At 31.3% G+C, this 17,940-nt stretch overlaps 1 protein-coding gene across 1 annotated transcript; it reads right to left on the bottom strand.

Moving 5' to 3' along the window:
* Positions 1-9,931: 9,931 nt before the first annotated feature.
* Positions 9,932-17,431, bottom strand: LOC145269743 (uncharacterized). The gene has a single exon (XM_080125469.1). It carries the CDS (start codon positions 16,958-16,960, stop codon positions 15,152-15,154), a length of 1,809 nt encoding a protein of 602 aa, XP_079981595.1. The 5' UTR covers positions 16,961-17,431; the 3' UTR covers positions 9,932-15,151.
* Between the last annotated feature and the right edge of the window lie 509 nt (positions 17,432-17,940).

Here is a 17,940-nt window from a genome sequence, read left to right as displayed (position 1 = left end):
AATGTTAATTTTGGTAAATGTATTCTTTCCCTTTCCGGAAGCCACCGTTCGGCCATATAATGAGATCTCCCCTGAATTATCCAAATTTTAACTTTTTTTCTAATTACAAATTCTATTGAATTAAAAATTATCATTTTATTGCTAAAAAATAATTCATGAGTTGTTAAGAAATCACTTTTTTTTTTAATTTAAAAAAATCAAATTTGAATATGAGTGGAGAGAATTTAGGAAAACTCGTCCACTTTTGCTAGGAAAACTGGTCCATTATTGAATAAATATCGATTGAAAACACATTATATGACCTCCATAATATTTTTAAAAATCATTTTTACTTGTTTACTCCTGTTTAAAAAAAACAAAAAATTAGACTTGATCACGGAGTCAAGACACGAGAAACGACACCATATATTTATTTAAAAAAATACTTTCCAGGCACTGATTGATTGGCCCAATCAGTGATTGGCCCAATCACTGATTGGCCCAATCAGTGATTGGCCCAATCAGTGATTGGGGAATTAAAAAAAAAAAAAAAAACATTTCTGTGAGTTTGCATCAAAAGATGATTTATTTTGTTATCAAATTCAACAAGAAGAACGACCATACAAGAAGGTAAATATTGCATCAATTAATGTTAGGTACGTGCAAAATAAATGCTGAAGCCGTTGTATTGCTTTTAAAATTTGGCCTTTCTCCTAAGGGTGGACAGATTGGCCTTTTTAAGGCTAAATTTAGTCCGTTTTTTTACGCACTTTTCATTACAAAAAAATATGGCGCCCAAAAACATGGTTAATGAAAGAAGGTAAAAAAAAAAAAAAAAAATGCCAAATTTGGCCTTAAAAAGGCCAATCTATCAAATCTTAGAAAGGCCAAATTTTAAATGCCTCGATTGTCGTACATGTAGTCTAATAGAAAATGTTGAAAAAAAAAAATGAATTTTTTTCGGGCTTTATTTCAGCCTTAGGTTCTAATAATGTGTTTTATATGAAAATAAATAATTTTTTTGTCTGTCAAATAATTTACGCCGCTAAACTACACATTTGCCCCAATCTTGTTTGTTACAAGAATTGTTTAAACTAAATTAATTATTCTGAATTTGCTTTCTTTCATAAGTGTTTTCTTATTTTGGTACTTGTACAGTTTAATCAAGACATAAAAACACGTTTTTATGACAGTGCGTTGAAGTCAGCCATCTTTGAAATTTTTGAACACGCCACGGGGAGATAACTCAGTTTAAAGCGCCGACACTCCTTCCCCATCTTTAATACTAGCTTTTCTTTCTAAACCTTTCGCTCGGTATTATAAAAAATTGTTTTTTCGCTGTAAAACAAAAACTAGATGAAATTAAGTAAAACATTTTTTTCAAAGAACTTCATTCCATAACGGATACGTACAATATAACTTTTTTCGATTTTTTCCCCATTTTTTTAATGTCTTAATTAAGTTGCAAAAGTACCCTTTCTTTTTCTTTGTTTCATAATAAAACAAAAGATATTTAAACGAAGTAGTTTTTTTAAAATAAATGATTTCGGTGTTCTTCTGAATCAAATATTTGCTTTCTTTGATAATACATAAATGTAAAAATAATTTTAAAAAAATATTATTTGATAATACATAAGTGTAAAAATATTTTTAAAAATATTATTTGATAATACATAAGTGTAAAAATATTTTAAAATTATTATTTGATAATACATAAGTGTAAAAATAATTTTAAAAATATTATTTTATAATACATAAGTGTAAAAATATTTTAAAAAAATATTATTTGATAATACATAAGTGTAAAAATAATTTTTAAAAAATATTATTTGATAATACAAAAGTGTAAAAATAATTTTAAAAAAATATTATTTGATAATACATAAGTGTAAAAATATATTTTTTAAATATTTGATAATACATAAGTGTAAAAATATTTTTAAAAATATTATTTTATAATACATAAGTGTAAAAATATTTTTAAAAAATATTATTTGATAATACATAAGTGTAAAAATAATTTTTTAAAATATTATTTGATAATACATAAGTGTAAAAATATTTTTTTAAAAATATTCTTTGGTAATACATAAGTGTAAAAATATTTTTTAAAAATATTATTTGATAATACATAAATGTAAAAATAATTTTTGAAAAATATTATTTGATAATACATAAGTGTAAAAATAATTTTTTAAAAATATTATTTGATAATACAAAAGTGTAAAAATAATTTTAAAAAAATATTATTTGATAATACAAAAGTGTAAAAATAATTTTAAAAAAATATTATTTGATAATACATAAGTGTAAGAATATTTTTTTTTAAATATTTGATAATACATAAGTGTAAAAATAATTTTTTAAAAATATTATTTGATAATACATAAGTGTAAAAATAATTTTTTAAAAATATTATTTGATAATACATAAGTGTAAAAATATTTTTCTTAAAATATTTGATAATACATAAGTGTAAAAATAATTTTTTTAAAATATTATTTGATAATACATAAGTGTAAAAATATTTTTTAAAAAATTTCTTTGATAATTACATAAGTGTAAAACAAATTTTTTTTAATATTATGGAGATGCGTAGTCGCCTTTAAAAACACTATCTTCTTCAATGTGTTTTAAATTGATATTTACTTACTATTTATTTTCCGGGCACTGTTGCCAGCAATCTATCATTCGACATCTTTGTGCGGTGACAGGTACATACATCATAAAGATTTTCTTGAAAAAAACATTTTTGGGTTTGTATTACTACACACATAGATTCGAAAAACTTGTCAAAAAACAAATATGTAACAAATAAATGTTATCAAAGGCAAGATAAGTTACTTTTCTACCTAACTGGACAATTTTTAGTGTTTTTATTTATGTAAAGTATTTATTCAGCTAGAAAAACACAGTGTTTACTGATGTATTTGAAAAATGCAAATGGCGACAGACTCTGTGTTGAATACAGAAGTTTATGAAAATGAGTTTAAACTAAAAACTATACAAAATACTGTTAGCAACCCACTCAATATATGTTGCTGTAACATAGGCTGATAGATATTCGGTGGGCTTGAAAGCATCTTTCTTTTAGGATTCGGCTGTTTGATGTAACTGGAGCGGATTCTGCCTTCCGTCCAGTTCAAGTCCTTTGCTGAAACTGAGAACAAACACACAAAATACAAAAAGCGCGTTAAAAGTGAAACGATACATTGCAAACAGAATCGACTGATATGATTGGTCCAAAACAAATACAATGGGAGGCATGATGTAATTGTCAAATTTCTAACAGTAGATTTTTAGTATTTAGTAAGAAAGCAGAGATGAACGATGGAGCAATCGTGATAGCGATTTTATTTAGGAGAGTGCCAGGATGGAAACGGTAACATCCAGTCCCAGGCAAACATGCGATACTATAACTGCTTGTCTCAAAGAGAACATATATGGAAACGTGTTTATTATGAGGGAACATATATATCGAAGAGTGTATATTGCTGTTGACAGATGATGGGATATATTTATAACAAGATGAGATATTATATTCTGGGACTGACTTACTTTCGGCAATCCTGGATTAGGTTACACAATATGGCCAGTCAATATACCGATTTCATGGTCATGATATTGCCTCATACTATCAAAAAATTATTTCATGGAAATCTAAAAAGCAACAGATTGTATCTCTCTTTCTCTGCGTATGAGGCGGAATTTATTGTACTCTCACATACTGCGCAAGAAGCACTTTACCTAAAAAATATCCCAAAGACTGTTTTAGAACAAGAATTAACTAAAAGCCTCGCAGTAATTGTGATAATCAAACTAGTATAGTCTTAACACAGTAATCCAGCAAAAATATAAGCAGATGGATTCTAAATACCACTTTATCAGAATTTTTTACAACAGCATCACCACTTATCAAGGCCCAGAAAACACTCGAGGATAAGGGTTAAAGGTGTACAGTAGTCAATTGGACAATATCAGTAATGGAAATTTCGGTAAATTTGTTAACTTAAGTGGAACGGTCTCATGAAGAACTTGTTTATGTTGGACTTGAAGACAATCAGATTGTAGTCAGCTGGAAAACAGGAAAACAGAAGAGAGTTCCACAGGCGTGCAGTTCTAAGAAAGAAGCTTTGTTCATGGTGTTACATATAGAATAAACATGACTTATCTCCCTTTGACTTAGTAACTGCCACCGTCACTCTTGACTGCAACCTCCCACTACCGTTGAGTGACACTCTTTTTAGTAGTAAACAGCTTTGTTTCTATTCAGTGTAAATAAATTCCTCATTACGATTCCACGTGTGTTTCGCCTCTTCAATGAATGTTTCACTAACAAATTACTAACATGATTCTAACTAATATTCACCTGTATCAACCCATAATATAAAATGGTGTCAGGATAAAACATCGAACCGTCAACACTCACAACAGTATATAAATATCTTCTCGAAAAGAAAAATGGAATTTTTACCACATCCAAAGGAATTAAGTTGTTCGTTGGATAATCTCGGACAGGAATGGGAAACTTGGAAAAAACAATTTCAATTGTTCCTGCAATCTACAGAGTCGGACAAGAAACCGGAGAAGGTGAAAATGTCAATATTACTGACCTGCATAGGAAACGAGGGAAGGAAAATATATTATACGTTCAACTTTGAAAATGACGACGAGAAGCTAAACTTGAAAAAAGTAATAGAAAAATTTGATGCGCACTGCCAACCAAGAAAAAACCTGACGTTTCTCACATATCAATTTCTCACGTGTAAACAGAAAGAAACACAGAGATTTGATGAGTATGTCACGGAATTACGAGAAAAGGCAAACAAGTGTGAATTCGGTGACCTCACTGAAAGATTAATAAAAGACATTCTAATTTGTGGCGTTAATGACAACATGTTGAGAGAAAGAATGCTCAGAGAACCTTCACTGGATTTACAGAAGGCGATACAAGCAGGCCTGAGTGCTGAAGAAACAAAGAGACACTCCAAGATAATGGCAACATGCGAAGCAGAAAATATTTCAACAATTTTCAATCCAAAGAAAAACAAGCTGTCTTCCAACATCATATTCAAACGTGAAGACAAAAAGCCCACCAAACCACAACAATGGATTGAAACATGTACCTACTTCGCTGGGTCACATCAGAAAGGAAACTGTCCAGCATACAATAAAAACTGCAAAATTGCATTAAAAAAATTTCGCTCGAATGTGTCAAACGAAAAAGAAAAAAACTATACAATGTCGGACATTCATACAATTCGGACCACGTGGAGCAAAACCATTTAAACGTGGACGCCATATTGAAAAAAAATGTAGAAACACTACAAACTTACAAAGGGAAAGTAAAGATTTGAGACAGCGAAACACTCATCAACTTCAAAATCGATACAGGTGCTGAAGTAAACGTATTACCAGTAAAAATATATAAAACTATTGAACCAAAGCCAGAATTAAAGAAAACGTCAATAAAATTAACTGCCTACAACTGTACGCAAACTCCCACAATAGGGAGCTGTGTTATACAATTACAAAATAAAAATATAAAAATAAGCTCGCATTTCATTGTGGCGAATACAAATGCAAACGCAGTAATTGGCGCAGAAATAGCGGAAGAGCTAGAACTGATAAAAAGAACGTATGAAATAAATAAGACGGACATAGAAATATTAAAAGAAAAATATAAAGATTGCTTTGGTGACATCGGAAAATTACCAGTCACACATCATATAACCATAAATCCGGACATAAAACCCGTCATAAATCCTTCAAGGAACATATCGTTTTGGATGAAACCAAAATTAAAAAAAGAGTTAGAAAAAATGACAAAAATGGGAATAATAAAACCCTTTGAAGAACCAACAGATTGGGTAAGTTCTCTTGTAATAGTGGATAAACCAAACGGAAAATTAAGACTATGTTTGGACCCTAGAGACCTAAACAAGGTCATAAAAAAGAGAACACTACAAATTACCCACTGCCGAGGAAATATTTGCAGAAATGGAAAACCCAAAATATTTCACGAAATTAGACGCATCAAATGGATATTGGCAAATACCCGTTGATAAAGAAAGCTCTAAGCTATTAACATTTAATTTGCCATTTGGTCGTTATTTGTTCACACGTCTGCCATATGGAATACATAGCGCCTCTGAAATTTTTCAAGCACAAGTTGCAAAAATAATAGAAGGCATACCTGGAACAAAGAAGTCACAGAACAACATACTAATATGGTCAGAAACATTAGAGGACCATAAAAAAAAAACATTACATAAAGTATTTAGTCAATTACGCAAAGCTGGATTAAAATTGAACAAAAATAGATGTGAATTTGCAACAAAGCAACTAACATATGTAGGAATAAAACCAGACCCTTCTTTTTTTTACGATATTTTCAGGGTCAATGGGAAATTTTATGCTCTTTCCAATAAACCGAATATAATATTTTAGACAAACGTTTTTTTTAATTCACGCCTCCCCCATTTTCAAGTGTCTATTAAAAAGTAAATAATTAATTTACTCCCCATAGTTTTATATATCACAAATTGAAGAGAAAAGGTCAATAAATAATATATTCAAATTTAAAACAAAAAAGTAGTGTTTTTAGAAATTTACCTGTAAAGTTCGAAGTTTAAAACAATTTTTTTAACCACGTTGTTTTTTCTTTTGTTTTTATTTTTTTTAATGAAACCTTGGTCCTTGCTCCTTTAATTGAAAAAAAAAATTAGGGCTTGAATTATATTTTTCGAATAGTTATAAGCTTGGAAAGACAGGGGGTCGAATAATTTACGCCTCCCATTTTGAAATGTCTATTAAAAAGTAAATAATTAATCTACTCACCAAAGTGTTATGTATCACAAATTGAAGATAAAAGATCAATAAATAAAATATTCACATTTAAAACAAAAAAAGTAGTGTTTTTTAGAAATTTACCTGTAAAGTTCGAAGTTTAAAACCTTTTTAATAAAAAAAAAAACACGTTTTTTTTTTATGAAACTTTGGCCTTTACTCCTTTAATTGAAAAAAAAATTAGGGCTTGAATTACATTTTTCGATGAGTTATAAGCTTGGAAAGACGGGGTGAAATCATTCAATATTTTTCACGAAATTTCTGACACACCTAGCCCAACAGTTGATGAAAAGAACGCTAAGGACAAATCTTCCAAATATCATGCATAACAAAACAATGATAAAGCGTGGAATAAATAAAAATTAAAAAAAAACTACCAAAACTAAAGAAAGACGATACTGTCCGTATTCTTTCACAATTAAAATGGAAACTAAAAAAAAAAACCTGGAGATGCTACATATGGAGTAAACACGAGTTATCTCCCTTTGACTTAGTAACTGCCACCGTCACTCTTGACTGCAACCTCTCAATACCGTTGAGTGACACTCTGTTTAGTAGTAAACTACTTTGTTTCTATTCAGTGTAAATAAATTCCTCGTTACGATACCACGTGTGTTTCGTCTCTTCAATGAATGTTTCACTAACAAATTACTAACATGATTCTAACTAATATTCAGCTGTATCAACCCATAATATAAAATATGGAATCTACGTTTAGGTTTAGGCACAGATAAAGAGTGGGGGAGTTATTGATAATGTCTTCAGCTAGACGAGTGTTTCTTGTGAAAGTTTGGGGAGGGGGATCATAGATTGAAGCTCAGTCGAGCACTTGCCATGAAAAAAACAATAAAGCAGAGATGAACTCGCAACATCTCTTCTGTGAGATAAAGGTTACAGGGAAGAGAAAAGGACATTTCCTACAAGGCTACGAAGTCTATTTTGAACTCTATCAAGGCAGGACATGTCCTTTCTAGCAGCTCCTGCTCACACCAGACGATATCCTTGAGCCGATTGATGCCGTCCTTGTTTCAAGTAGCTGACCAACTTTCCAGTCACTGCAGCCGCCACATCCTGGCAATATCAACATCGTCTACTATAATCGCATTGACTGTCACTAAAAGTTTGAACTGAACTTCTTCGATTGTTCTTGCTTCCATGTGCTCAGTTTTGTAATGGCCTGGACTTATTGTCTTGCCCTATAGGTCACCAGATCATCTCAGACAATCACAAATAGCTTGACATTTTAAATTATTCTATTAACTTTTTTTATAAAGCTCATTAAACAGTCCACTGAAAATAATAGCTGATGATAATGGTATCGATGTTCAGAAAGTGGTCATGGGTCAAAGACATCGGTTTTGTAGCTTAATGAGTCATTATCTCAATTATAGTTCTGAATTATTGAATAATTTTTTGTATTTCTTTTGTCGTAAAAAATATTCATGAAATATCACATGTATTTCCTCACATGCATTTTTTGTGTTCATGACTATATAGGCTTATTAATGTTATATGTTTCTTTATAGCGAACAAGTTATAATGACATATTTTGCCGCATATAATAAGAGGGAATTATGATGTTATCGACACAAAAAAGTGAGGAGGAACAAGCAAACCTTGATAGGTTATATTATATAGGAAATTCACTCTTTTCTCAGGATTGGAAAACTAATAAAAACAGTCACTTGTGCAATATGCAATATATCGTTAAATTCAATAGTTCTGTCCAGCAAAGACAGCAAGCAGTATATTCCATTCTGGGAAGCTTAGATGAAACCAAGACAATTGATAAACTTGAATATGCAGATTTTCTTTTAATAAACAATTCTACCAAAACATTTCAATTCAACCAATAAAACTCCATTACTCGTTTTTCCTTCTCACTCTCATATTAAGTCAGTGTAATGAATTTTTCTTAAAACAGTATTGAGTTTCGTAAACATTGTTTTAAAATGCAAGTCCATATTACAAACACAATTTTACCTTATGACATGTAAAACGTTAAAAACAATTTCCCTGATTTTAAAAATGAATTTTGTTTCTTGTATTTTCTACTCCTCCTACTCCGGTTGTTCCTTGAAATCATTTTATCTTTCAATTTATTTTTCAATCTTTATTTTGACTGCAATACTACTTGTTTGTTGTCTTACATTGAAACTTTTTTTTTCACTAACAAATTCTGACAACGCATTTCACCAAAGAAATGACTTCCTCCTCCCAAACATTACTTTCTCATCACCGACTGAGTTTGAAGTAATTACTTTTTTCCTAAAACGATTTTTTAATTTCGTTTAAGAGAATAACACAAAAATATAGAATAAAACTTTAAAAGAAACGCAAGAATATTTCAAAAAATTTTATATTGTCAAATAATTTTGAAAAGAACATGAAATGAAACGTGGATTTATTTTCTATATTTTAACAAAACCTCATACAAAAATGAAGTTAACATATACCAAATGTTTTTAAACGAAAGTTAATTTTACAAAATCTGTCATAATAGAAAAATTATTTTGATTATCACTGACCTAATCTTATTAGTAGTATGAAATAAAATATTTCATACAAAAATTAGAATTCAATATACGAATTATTAAAGGAAGAATGTTTTTAACATAACACTGTTTCAAATCGTTTTCGTGTTAGAAAATATTTTATTCCGACTAATAATCCATTTTCGGAGTATGTTTTATAAATCATGAATTTTATTTAAAATCGTTTCATTCTGGTAACAAAAAATTATCTGAAAGAAAATAGACCAATTCATATACAGGTACTGAAAACTGCACAACGTCTGGTAATTGGGTGATATTTTATTTTTATGTTAAAGTATAAATGTATATATATATATATATGTAGAAATATTAGGTGCAAGTCTATAAATGGTCCACAAGTAATCTTTTTTACTATAAAAATCTGAAAAAAGTCTTTATAATGTACGTACTTGGAAAATTAAGACATTTATAAGTTTTTGGCAAAAAAAAAATATCTGAAAGAAAATAGACAAATACATATACAGATACAGAAAACTGCACACCTTCTGGTAACATTATAAATATCTGAAAGAAAATAGACAAATTCAAATAAGGAGAAACTGCACACATTTTCTATGCAATTCGGGTGATATTTTATTTTTCTGTTAAAGTATAAAGGCATAATAAGAAATATTATTTTAAAAATCATTTTCTCACCTTAAATAAAAATTGATTTTCGATAAATCCACAAAAGATCAGCTATGAATTTTATAAAATTTTGAAATTACATTTTTTTTTGTTATAAAACGATGTTTTTTATCATAGGTTCATTTTATTCATAAAGTTATTCATCTTTTTATTGATTTAATTTCTAGAAAATATGTTTAAACATATGCACCAACAAATTGTTCCAAATGTTTACAATATTATTTTCCAATCGATTTTGTCTTAGAAAACATTTTCTTTTCTTAAATAAATGAAACCAACTATTTATTTCCAACATAATTTAAAACGCTATTCCATACTATATGATAATTTGCATATGTGTAAGTCACACACTGCAAAATATGTGTTCGACTGTATTGCAACATAAAGTTACTAAAATAATATATGATTGCTTTGTAGCATCAGAATATTAAATTCATTTGATATAAAGAACCACATAATGTCTGTAAAAGGTGAAAGTTTTATAAAAGAATATGATTTTCTTTACAATAAATATTCACGTGCAGCATATTGGATTTCTTATAAAAGAGATGACAAAAATAGTTAACAAAATATTTTAATTTTAGTATACACTCGCATATGTCGTGACATGATTGTTTCCTTGTAAAAGAAGAATTATATATTTGCAAGAATATGTTTTTTCAGTATGTGTTATGTTTCAACATATTTTGTTTCTGTGTAAAAAAAGAATAAAATATTTCACAAGAAAATGGTTTCTCTCAATTTGTTTTAATTTTTTTATCATATGTATGTAGATATAGGAATCCGATAGTCATAGTGAATGGTGTATGACTTATAAACAACTGTTCATTCGGGTACATATTCCCAGGCCTTGATCTTGAGCAGCCATTACCATTCTCTCCTGATCATAGCGAAGAGATCCTTTTTTAAGAGAATCTACAGAGCCTTCTTTATCTATATATTCCTGTGATAGTTCCCCCAAGAAATACTTGGTTCAATGTTCGTTGACCCATTCTTTCAGTATTCTGCAATGAAAGGTCTTAGTGTATTTTGCCGAGTCTTTTGGGCTATTCCCATTGCAGGCTTGCTTTTTGTTTCTTTCTCATTTGTAAGACAGTCTCGTGCAAAATGTTTGGCCAGTTTTGTGATAGAGGTAGTTCTACTGGCTCTCTTTTCTTGGTGTTCATATACTATTTTAAGGTTTGGATTCTGGCAGCTTATAAGATATTGCCCAGTGCTTACAATGGTGGCTCAGTGTTGATCATCTGTCTCTGACAAACACATACATCCTGCCGATCTTGGGAGATACAGTATTGGTAGGCACTGGTTTCTGTATAATGTTTCTGTTGGTTGATGGCAGTCACTTTGTTTTGGCTTGTATTTTTCCTTTCATTCTGCCACGCTGAATTGCATCGTTTTCTTCTATGCCAAGATATTTGTATTTTTCTGTTCTTCTAGGTTTTTGATCTCGATATCCTCATCAAGCTGTACGTTTTCTATATGGATCTTTTTCCCAGTTCTATTAGAACAGTTGGCACATTTATCTAGACCAAATGTCATATCTTTAGACAAGGTATGTACAATTTGTAATTAAGCTCACTTAATTCAGTATCTGAACTGGCTTAGATTTCTCTGCCTCTTCCTACAGTTTTCAAGAAGGGTCTGTTAATCAACAACTAGCACTTGGTGCCTTACCACTTCCTCCTGAATCCTACCTGTTCTTTTTCAAGTTTTACTCCTGAAGAAAGGTGGTTATGAATACTGTCTTCAACAAGGCTAGTGAAAATTTTTAAGTGGTAGTGAGACAGAAGATTGATATGTACTTTCTAGTGTCTCAACCGTTTTAGGTATGAGAGTGGTATCACCTTTTAATAGCCATGTTGGTGTGGCTTTCTAGCCCTCTATCGGTGTAGCAAAGAAGATACCATAATAAATATGGAGTGCTGTATTTTAAGCCAAAGATTAGATAAGTTTTCAATTCCAGTTTTTTTTTTAATTTAGGAATTTTTCCAACTTTTTTTACCATTGTAGATATTAGCTTTGGTTCCGACATTCACGACTTTTCATTTGTTCCAGTCTCAGATCTAATTGGCATCAAAGATGCTAGGTCCCTCATCCCCAGAGTCCTCCAATACTCTTCAAGATTTTGCTTTTATGGTGGATCTTTATTTTATGGTGCCTTCTGCTTGTTTTCCTTTGCTTTGATCCTTTTGTCAAGTGCTGGTATTTTGCCTTCTAGTTCTTTTGCAACTTTTTCTATCTCCTCTATTATTATCTGATGTTGGAAACTTAGCCTGAAGGTGATATTCCTGAATCGCCGCCATACCTAAGATTGGAAAGCCTGTAAATGATATTGTTTAATGTTTTATCTGATAGCTACCATTTCTGACTTTCTATAGTAAAGCTCAGCCTTACTAAACAAATATTTACTCTTCTACCTTTGTTAGGTTATTTTTCTGGGTAGAATTTAAAGAATATTTTCCTACATGTCTCTGTTTTCTGTTTTGTGTTTGGCTTGAGCATAATCCATAGTCCATAACAATTACTGCCTTCTAGTTCTTTTGCAACTTTTTTACATTTCCTCTATTTTTATCTGATATTGGAAACTGAGCGTGTAGATGATGTTTTTAATCACTGCCACAATTATCAATTATCTTACCTGAGATAATTCCTTTCTAGATTTGTTCATTTGTTTCTGGAGCTTCCTTTCCATGCTGGTGTAATATTTTTTGATTTGGACTTGCACTGTTTTGGAATTGAGGGAGTGCTTTTCTGACAATGTAGAGTCCTGCAGCATAGGTGATTTTATTCAGCTCTGTGAAGGATATCCTAAGAGGAAAAAATCTGTTGAGAGCGGCATTTATGTTTTACTTCCTGCCTTGGTCGCTCTTGAAGCTTGAATTTTTATCAGCATTGCTTTCTTCCATGCTCATCAGCTGTACTTCCTTTATGGTATCACAAAGTTCTTCCTGTATGTTGTTCATCATCTGCCTCTTACAATTCTTGAGATGATAGCAGTTTTTCAGGTATTGATAGCGATGAGAAAGAACCAAGTCTCATTGGTAGTAATGAATACTCAGCCTATGCTGGTTGGAAATCTCTGGTAGAGGGAGTCGTGATAGTGAAAAAGATGGGTTCAGACTGTTCAGTTTGACCCACTAATGACTGGTGGTGTGATTCTGGCTCTACCCATGATTTATTCTGCTTTTGTCGATGGTTATTTTTGGCATCTTTATAGAGGTTTCAAGTGGATTTTTGTTGGTTCTTATGAGGGCTGCTATTTCTGACTTTATATAGTAAAGCTCAGCCTCACTAAACAAATATTTACTGTTGCACCTTTGTTTGGTTATTTTTCTGGGTTGAATATTTCTCTTGCCTGGGTAAAAGTCGAATATTTTCCTCCATTGCTCTGTTTAATATTTTCTTTGGCTTGAACTTAATCCATAGCCAATAACAATGTCCACTTTTCCACCCTCTCCCATCAAGCTTCTTGTCTTTGTTATTTCCCTCTTCCCAGATAAGAAAATAGTCATTTTCCTCTTCTTTGGGACCTTCCTTCTTTATGAGGGTACATTCTTCTTCTTGTATATATTTCCCCATCTGGGAAACCAGGGATCGCAGGCAGGTAACTGGCGTAGCTTTCTTTTCCTTAGGAAGGTTAGAGTTTCTTATTCTCCTAAGTAAGATCTCATGTGATGTTTTGCTGCACTTTTCAAGATTTGAATAGCAGCAGCAAAACACCTTCTTTGGAGCAACAGTCAATCGCACGGATTTTAATCCTCTTGTATATGTTTTTTTAGTTGCTGCAGTTGTTGGTGTTATAAGGCCAGGGCCTTCTTTTTCAAGGTCTGATGGTTAATCCCGGTTTGTCTCTGGTATATATTGTAATATTGTAACTTTCAGAGCATGTAGCATTGTTCTTTTATTGCCGTCTGGTGCATGAATGAGTTATGTGGCTGTTACATCCTAGGTGCCAGCCTGCCAGTATTTTCTTTTATTTTACTTTTATTCATTTTGTCTCTCTTTTTTTTTCATTTTTCTTAAACTTTTTCTTCTAGGGGATGGGACATCCAACCAGATGTCTGACATTTACCCCTATTTTAGTGAGTCCAACCAAGAGATCTTTTCAGGATTCTAGCCGTCCCTTTCAGTGCCATCGTTTGTATTTAACTTGCCCTTGGTTCACCGGGTATGCTTGCTATGTACTTTTTAAAGTTCTTTTTCATAAGCCCAGTTGCTCCTATGATGACTGGCATAATTGAAACGTCTTTTAATTTCCAATTTCGTTTCATATCATACATAAGTCCTTGATACTTTGTTATCTTTTCCCTCTCAACTCTGTTAAGCCCTGTATCATTGGGTACACTGACCTCTATTATGGTCCCTTTTTTGTTTGCTCTGTCCCAAATCACTATATCTGGTTTAACAGCTGTGTTCGCATATGTATGACCAAGCTGTGTTTCCTCATGAATGTAAAGTGACATAATTCACAAGAATATGGTTTCTCTCCAGTATGTATTCGAAAATGTATAAGCATAGGTTTTATGTGTAAAAGAGGAACCACATACTTCACACAGATATGGTTTCTCTCTTGTTTGTTTTATTTTACTACAGTCGAATGTCTCAGAAATCAAGTGTCTCACAACCTGAGGCTAACACTTAAACTATATATGAGATACATAGATATACAAATGTCGTATTAAACTTCTTTATCTCTCAAACACTGAGTTAGTAAAGAAATTGAGAACATAGTTTTCCTCTTCCCACTTAACCATTTTCATATGTTGTATTATATCTTTAATTTTGGTCTCCTGGTCTTACTGGATTGCAGGAAAAGAATTTATCTAGTCTGGTAAAGTATCCAGCTTTGTGCTATTACTTGAGGTAACATCACTTGGAGAAGGTGCAACATTCCTCGTAAAAGCTAATGTGGGTAAGCCGTAGTGAGGCGATCTTATTTGGGCATGGAATATTGTGTGATTTTGAATATTTAGTCAGGGTTTAATTCTGTGGAGAAAGTATCCCTATGCCAGGTTGTTCTGACAAACCCCTGTACAGAAAGACGTAAGTGTCTCGTAGGCATTTAAGTTCTCTCCTCTCCATTATGTGTTTGCATATGTACGACCAAGCTGTGTTTCCTCATGAATGTAGAGTAACATACTTCACATGAATATGGTTTTTTCCCCAGTATGCGTTTTCATATGTCGCACCATAGTCTGTTTATAAGTAAAAGAACGGCCACATACTTCACAAGAATATGGTTTCTCTCCAGTATGTGTTCGCATATGTTGCAACATAGTATTTTTATGTGTAAAAGAAGAGCCACATATTTCACAAGAATATGGTTTCTCTCCAGTATGTATTCGCATATGTTTAATCATATGGTTTTTCTGTGTAAAAGAGGAACCACATACTTCACAAGAATGTGGTTTCTCTCCAGTATGTGTTCGCATGTGAATGACCAAGTCAGGTTTCCTTGTAAAAGCAGAGGTACATATTTCACAAGAATATGGTTTCTCTCCAGTATGTGTTCGTATATGTTCCAACATGTGATGTTTATATGCAAAAGATGAACCGCATATTTCACAAGAATATGGCTTCTCCCCAGTATGTATTCGCATATGTCTAAACATATTTCTTTTCTGTGTAAAAGAAGAACCACATACTTCACAAGAATATGGTTTTACTCCAGTATGTGTTTGCATATGTTGCAACATAGTATGTTTCTGTGTAAAAGACGAACCACATACTTCACAAGAATATGGTTTCTCTCTAGTATGTGTCCGCATATGTGTAATCATATGTGTTTTCCGTGTAAAAGAGGAACCGCATACTTCACAAGAATGTGGTTTCTCTCCAGTATGTGTTCGCATATGAATGACCAAGTCAGGTTTCCTTGTAAAAGCAGAGCTACATATTTCACAAGAATATGGTTTCTCTCCAGTATGTGTTCGTATATGCTCCAACATGTGATGTTTATGTGCAAAAGATGAACCGCATATTTCACAAGAATATGGTTTCTCCCCAGTATGTATTCGCATATGTCTAAACATATTTCTTTTCTGTCTAAAAGAAGAGCCACATACTTCACACGAATATGGTTTTACTTCAGTATGCGTTCGCATATGTTGCAACATAGTATATTTCTGTGTAAAAGAAGAACCACATATTTCACAAGAATACGGTTTCTCTCCAGTATGTGTTCGCATATGTATAAGCATAGTTTTTTTATGTGTAAAAGAAGCACCACATACTTCACAAGAATATGGTTTTTCTCCAGTATGTGTTCGCATGTGAATGACCAAGTCAGGTTTCCTTGTAAAAGCAGAGCCACATATTTCACAAGAATATGGTTTCTCTCCAGTATGTGCTCGCATGTGAATGACCAAGCTTGATTTCGTTGTTAAAGAAGTTCCACATACTTCACAAGCATATGGATTTTCTCCAGTATGTATTCGTATATGTAGCAACAACTTTTGTTTCCGTTCAAAAGATGAACCACATATTTCACAAGAATATGGTTTCTCTCCAGTATGTATTCGCATATGTGTATTCATATGTTGTTTTTGTGTAAAAGAAGAGCCACATACTTCACAAGAATATGGTTTCTCTCCAGTGTGTGTTCGCATGTGAATGACCAAGTCAGGTTTCCTTGTAAAAGAAGAGCCACATATTTCACAAGAATATGGTTTCTCTCCAGTATGTGTTCGCATGTGAATGACCAAGCTTGGTTTCGTTTTGAAAGAAGAGCCACATACTTCACAAGCATATGATTTCTCTTCAGTATGTGTTTGCAGATGTTTTAACTTGTATTCTTTCCATTCAAAAGAAGAATCGCATATTTTACAATAAAATTTTTTCTCTCCAGTATGACTTCGCATGTGTATTTCTAAATATTGTTTTCTTGAAAAAGAACGGCCACACACTTTACAAGAATTAGGTAATTTTCCAGTATCTGGTTTAGTGTTCATTTTCAAAGTTGAAATATTTACGATTTTTTTAGTTTTATTAATTTCTTATATTTTTCTTATTTTTTTGTTTTAATAGAAACAGAATGAATAAGAATGATTTCTGTTTAAGTTTAATGGATTTAAAATTTAATAGATCATTTATAATTTATATTTTTCTATTTAACTGAAAATATATACTATACGGTTTTTAAAATAATTGATAATATATATAAGAGTTGTGCGTGCAGATAATTAGATCAATAAACTTACATGAATTGTTCTCATGTTTAACTGAAAATATACACTATATGTTTTTAAAAATAATTGATAATATATATAAGAATCGTGTGCACAGATAATTAAATGAATTAAGTTACATGTACAGATGAATAAAAACAGAAAATATCTGATAAATCAGCGACTGTTTATCTTATAAAATGATATTTTTTGATATCTAATAAGAAGAAAGATTTCTATATCAGTTTTACAGAGTTAAAATTTAGTAGATCTTTTACAATTTATATTTTGTGATATTTAAATGAAAATATATATTATGTGTTATATATATCTATATAAGAATTGTGTGCACAGATGATCAGATCCACCAAAACAGAAAATGTCTGATAAATTTGTGACTATCTTATAAAATGATATTTACACCTTACATAAATAACGGAACGTATATAGATATCTAAAACTTCAGTCAAATAAATATAATTTTCTTTGTATTATACTTGAAAATTCTACAAAACTGACAATTTTGCAACTAAAATTGAGGGTCTCATATAAATTTTCCTATTAGCTGTAAGTTTCGTTTCAATAATTTGGATATCTGCAATACTGCATTTATTAAAAGGTTCATGAGTGTATTAGTCATACGCACAAAAATGTACATGTATTTGAGAAAATTTTTCGAACAATTGTTTAATTTATTAAGTCTAGGAGTGTATAATAATAAGAAAGATTTCTATTTCAGTTTTACGGAGTTAAAATTTAGTAGA

The sequence above is a fragment of the Euprymna scolopes genome, chromosome 45, assembly GCF_053919585.1.
Source record: "Euprymna scolopes isolate OS-2025 chromosome 45, ASM5391958v1, whole genome shotgun sequence".
In the NCBI taxonomy this organism is placed as follows: domain Eukaryota; kingdom Metazoa; phylum Mollusca; class Cephalopoda; order Sepiida; family Sepiolidae; genus Euprymna; species Euprymna scolopes.
Note: the sequence above shows the minus strand (reverse complement) of the source record. Positions and strands in the feature narration are given on the sequence as shown.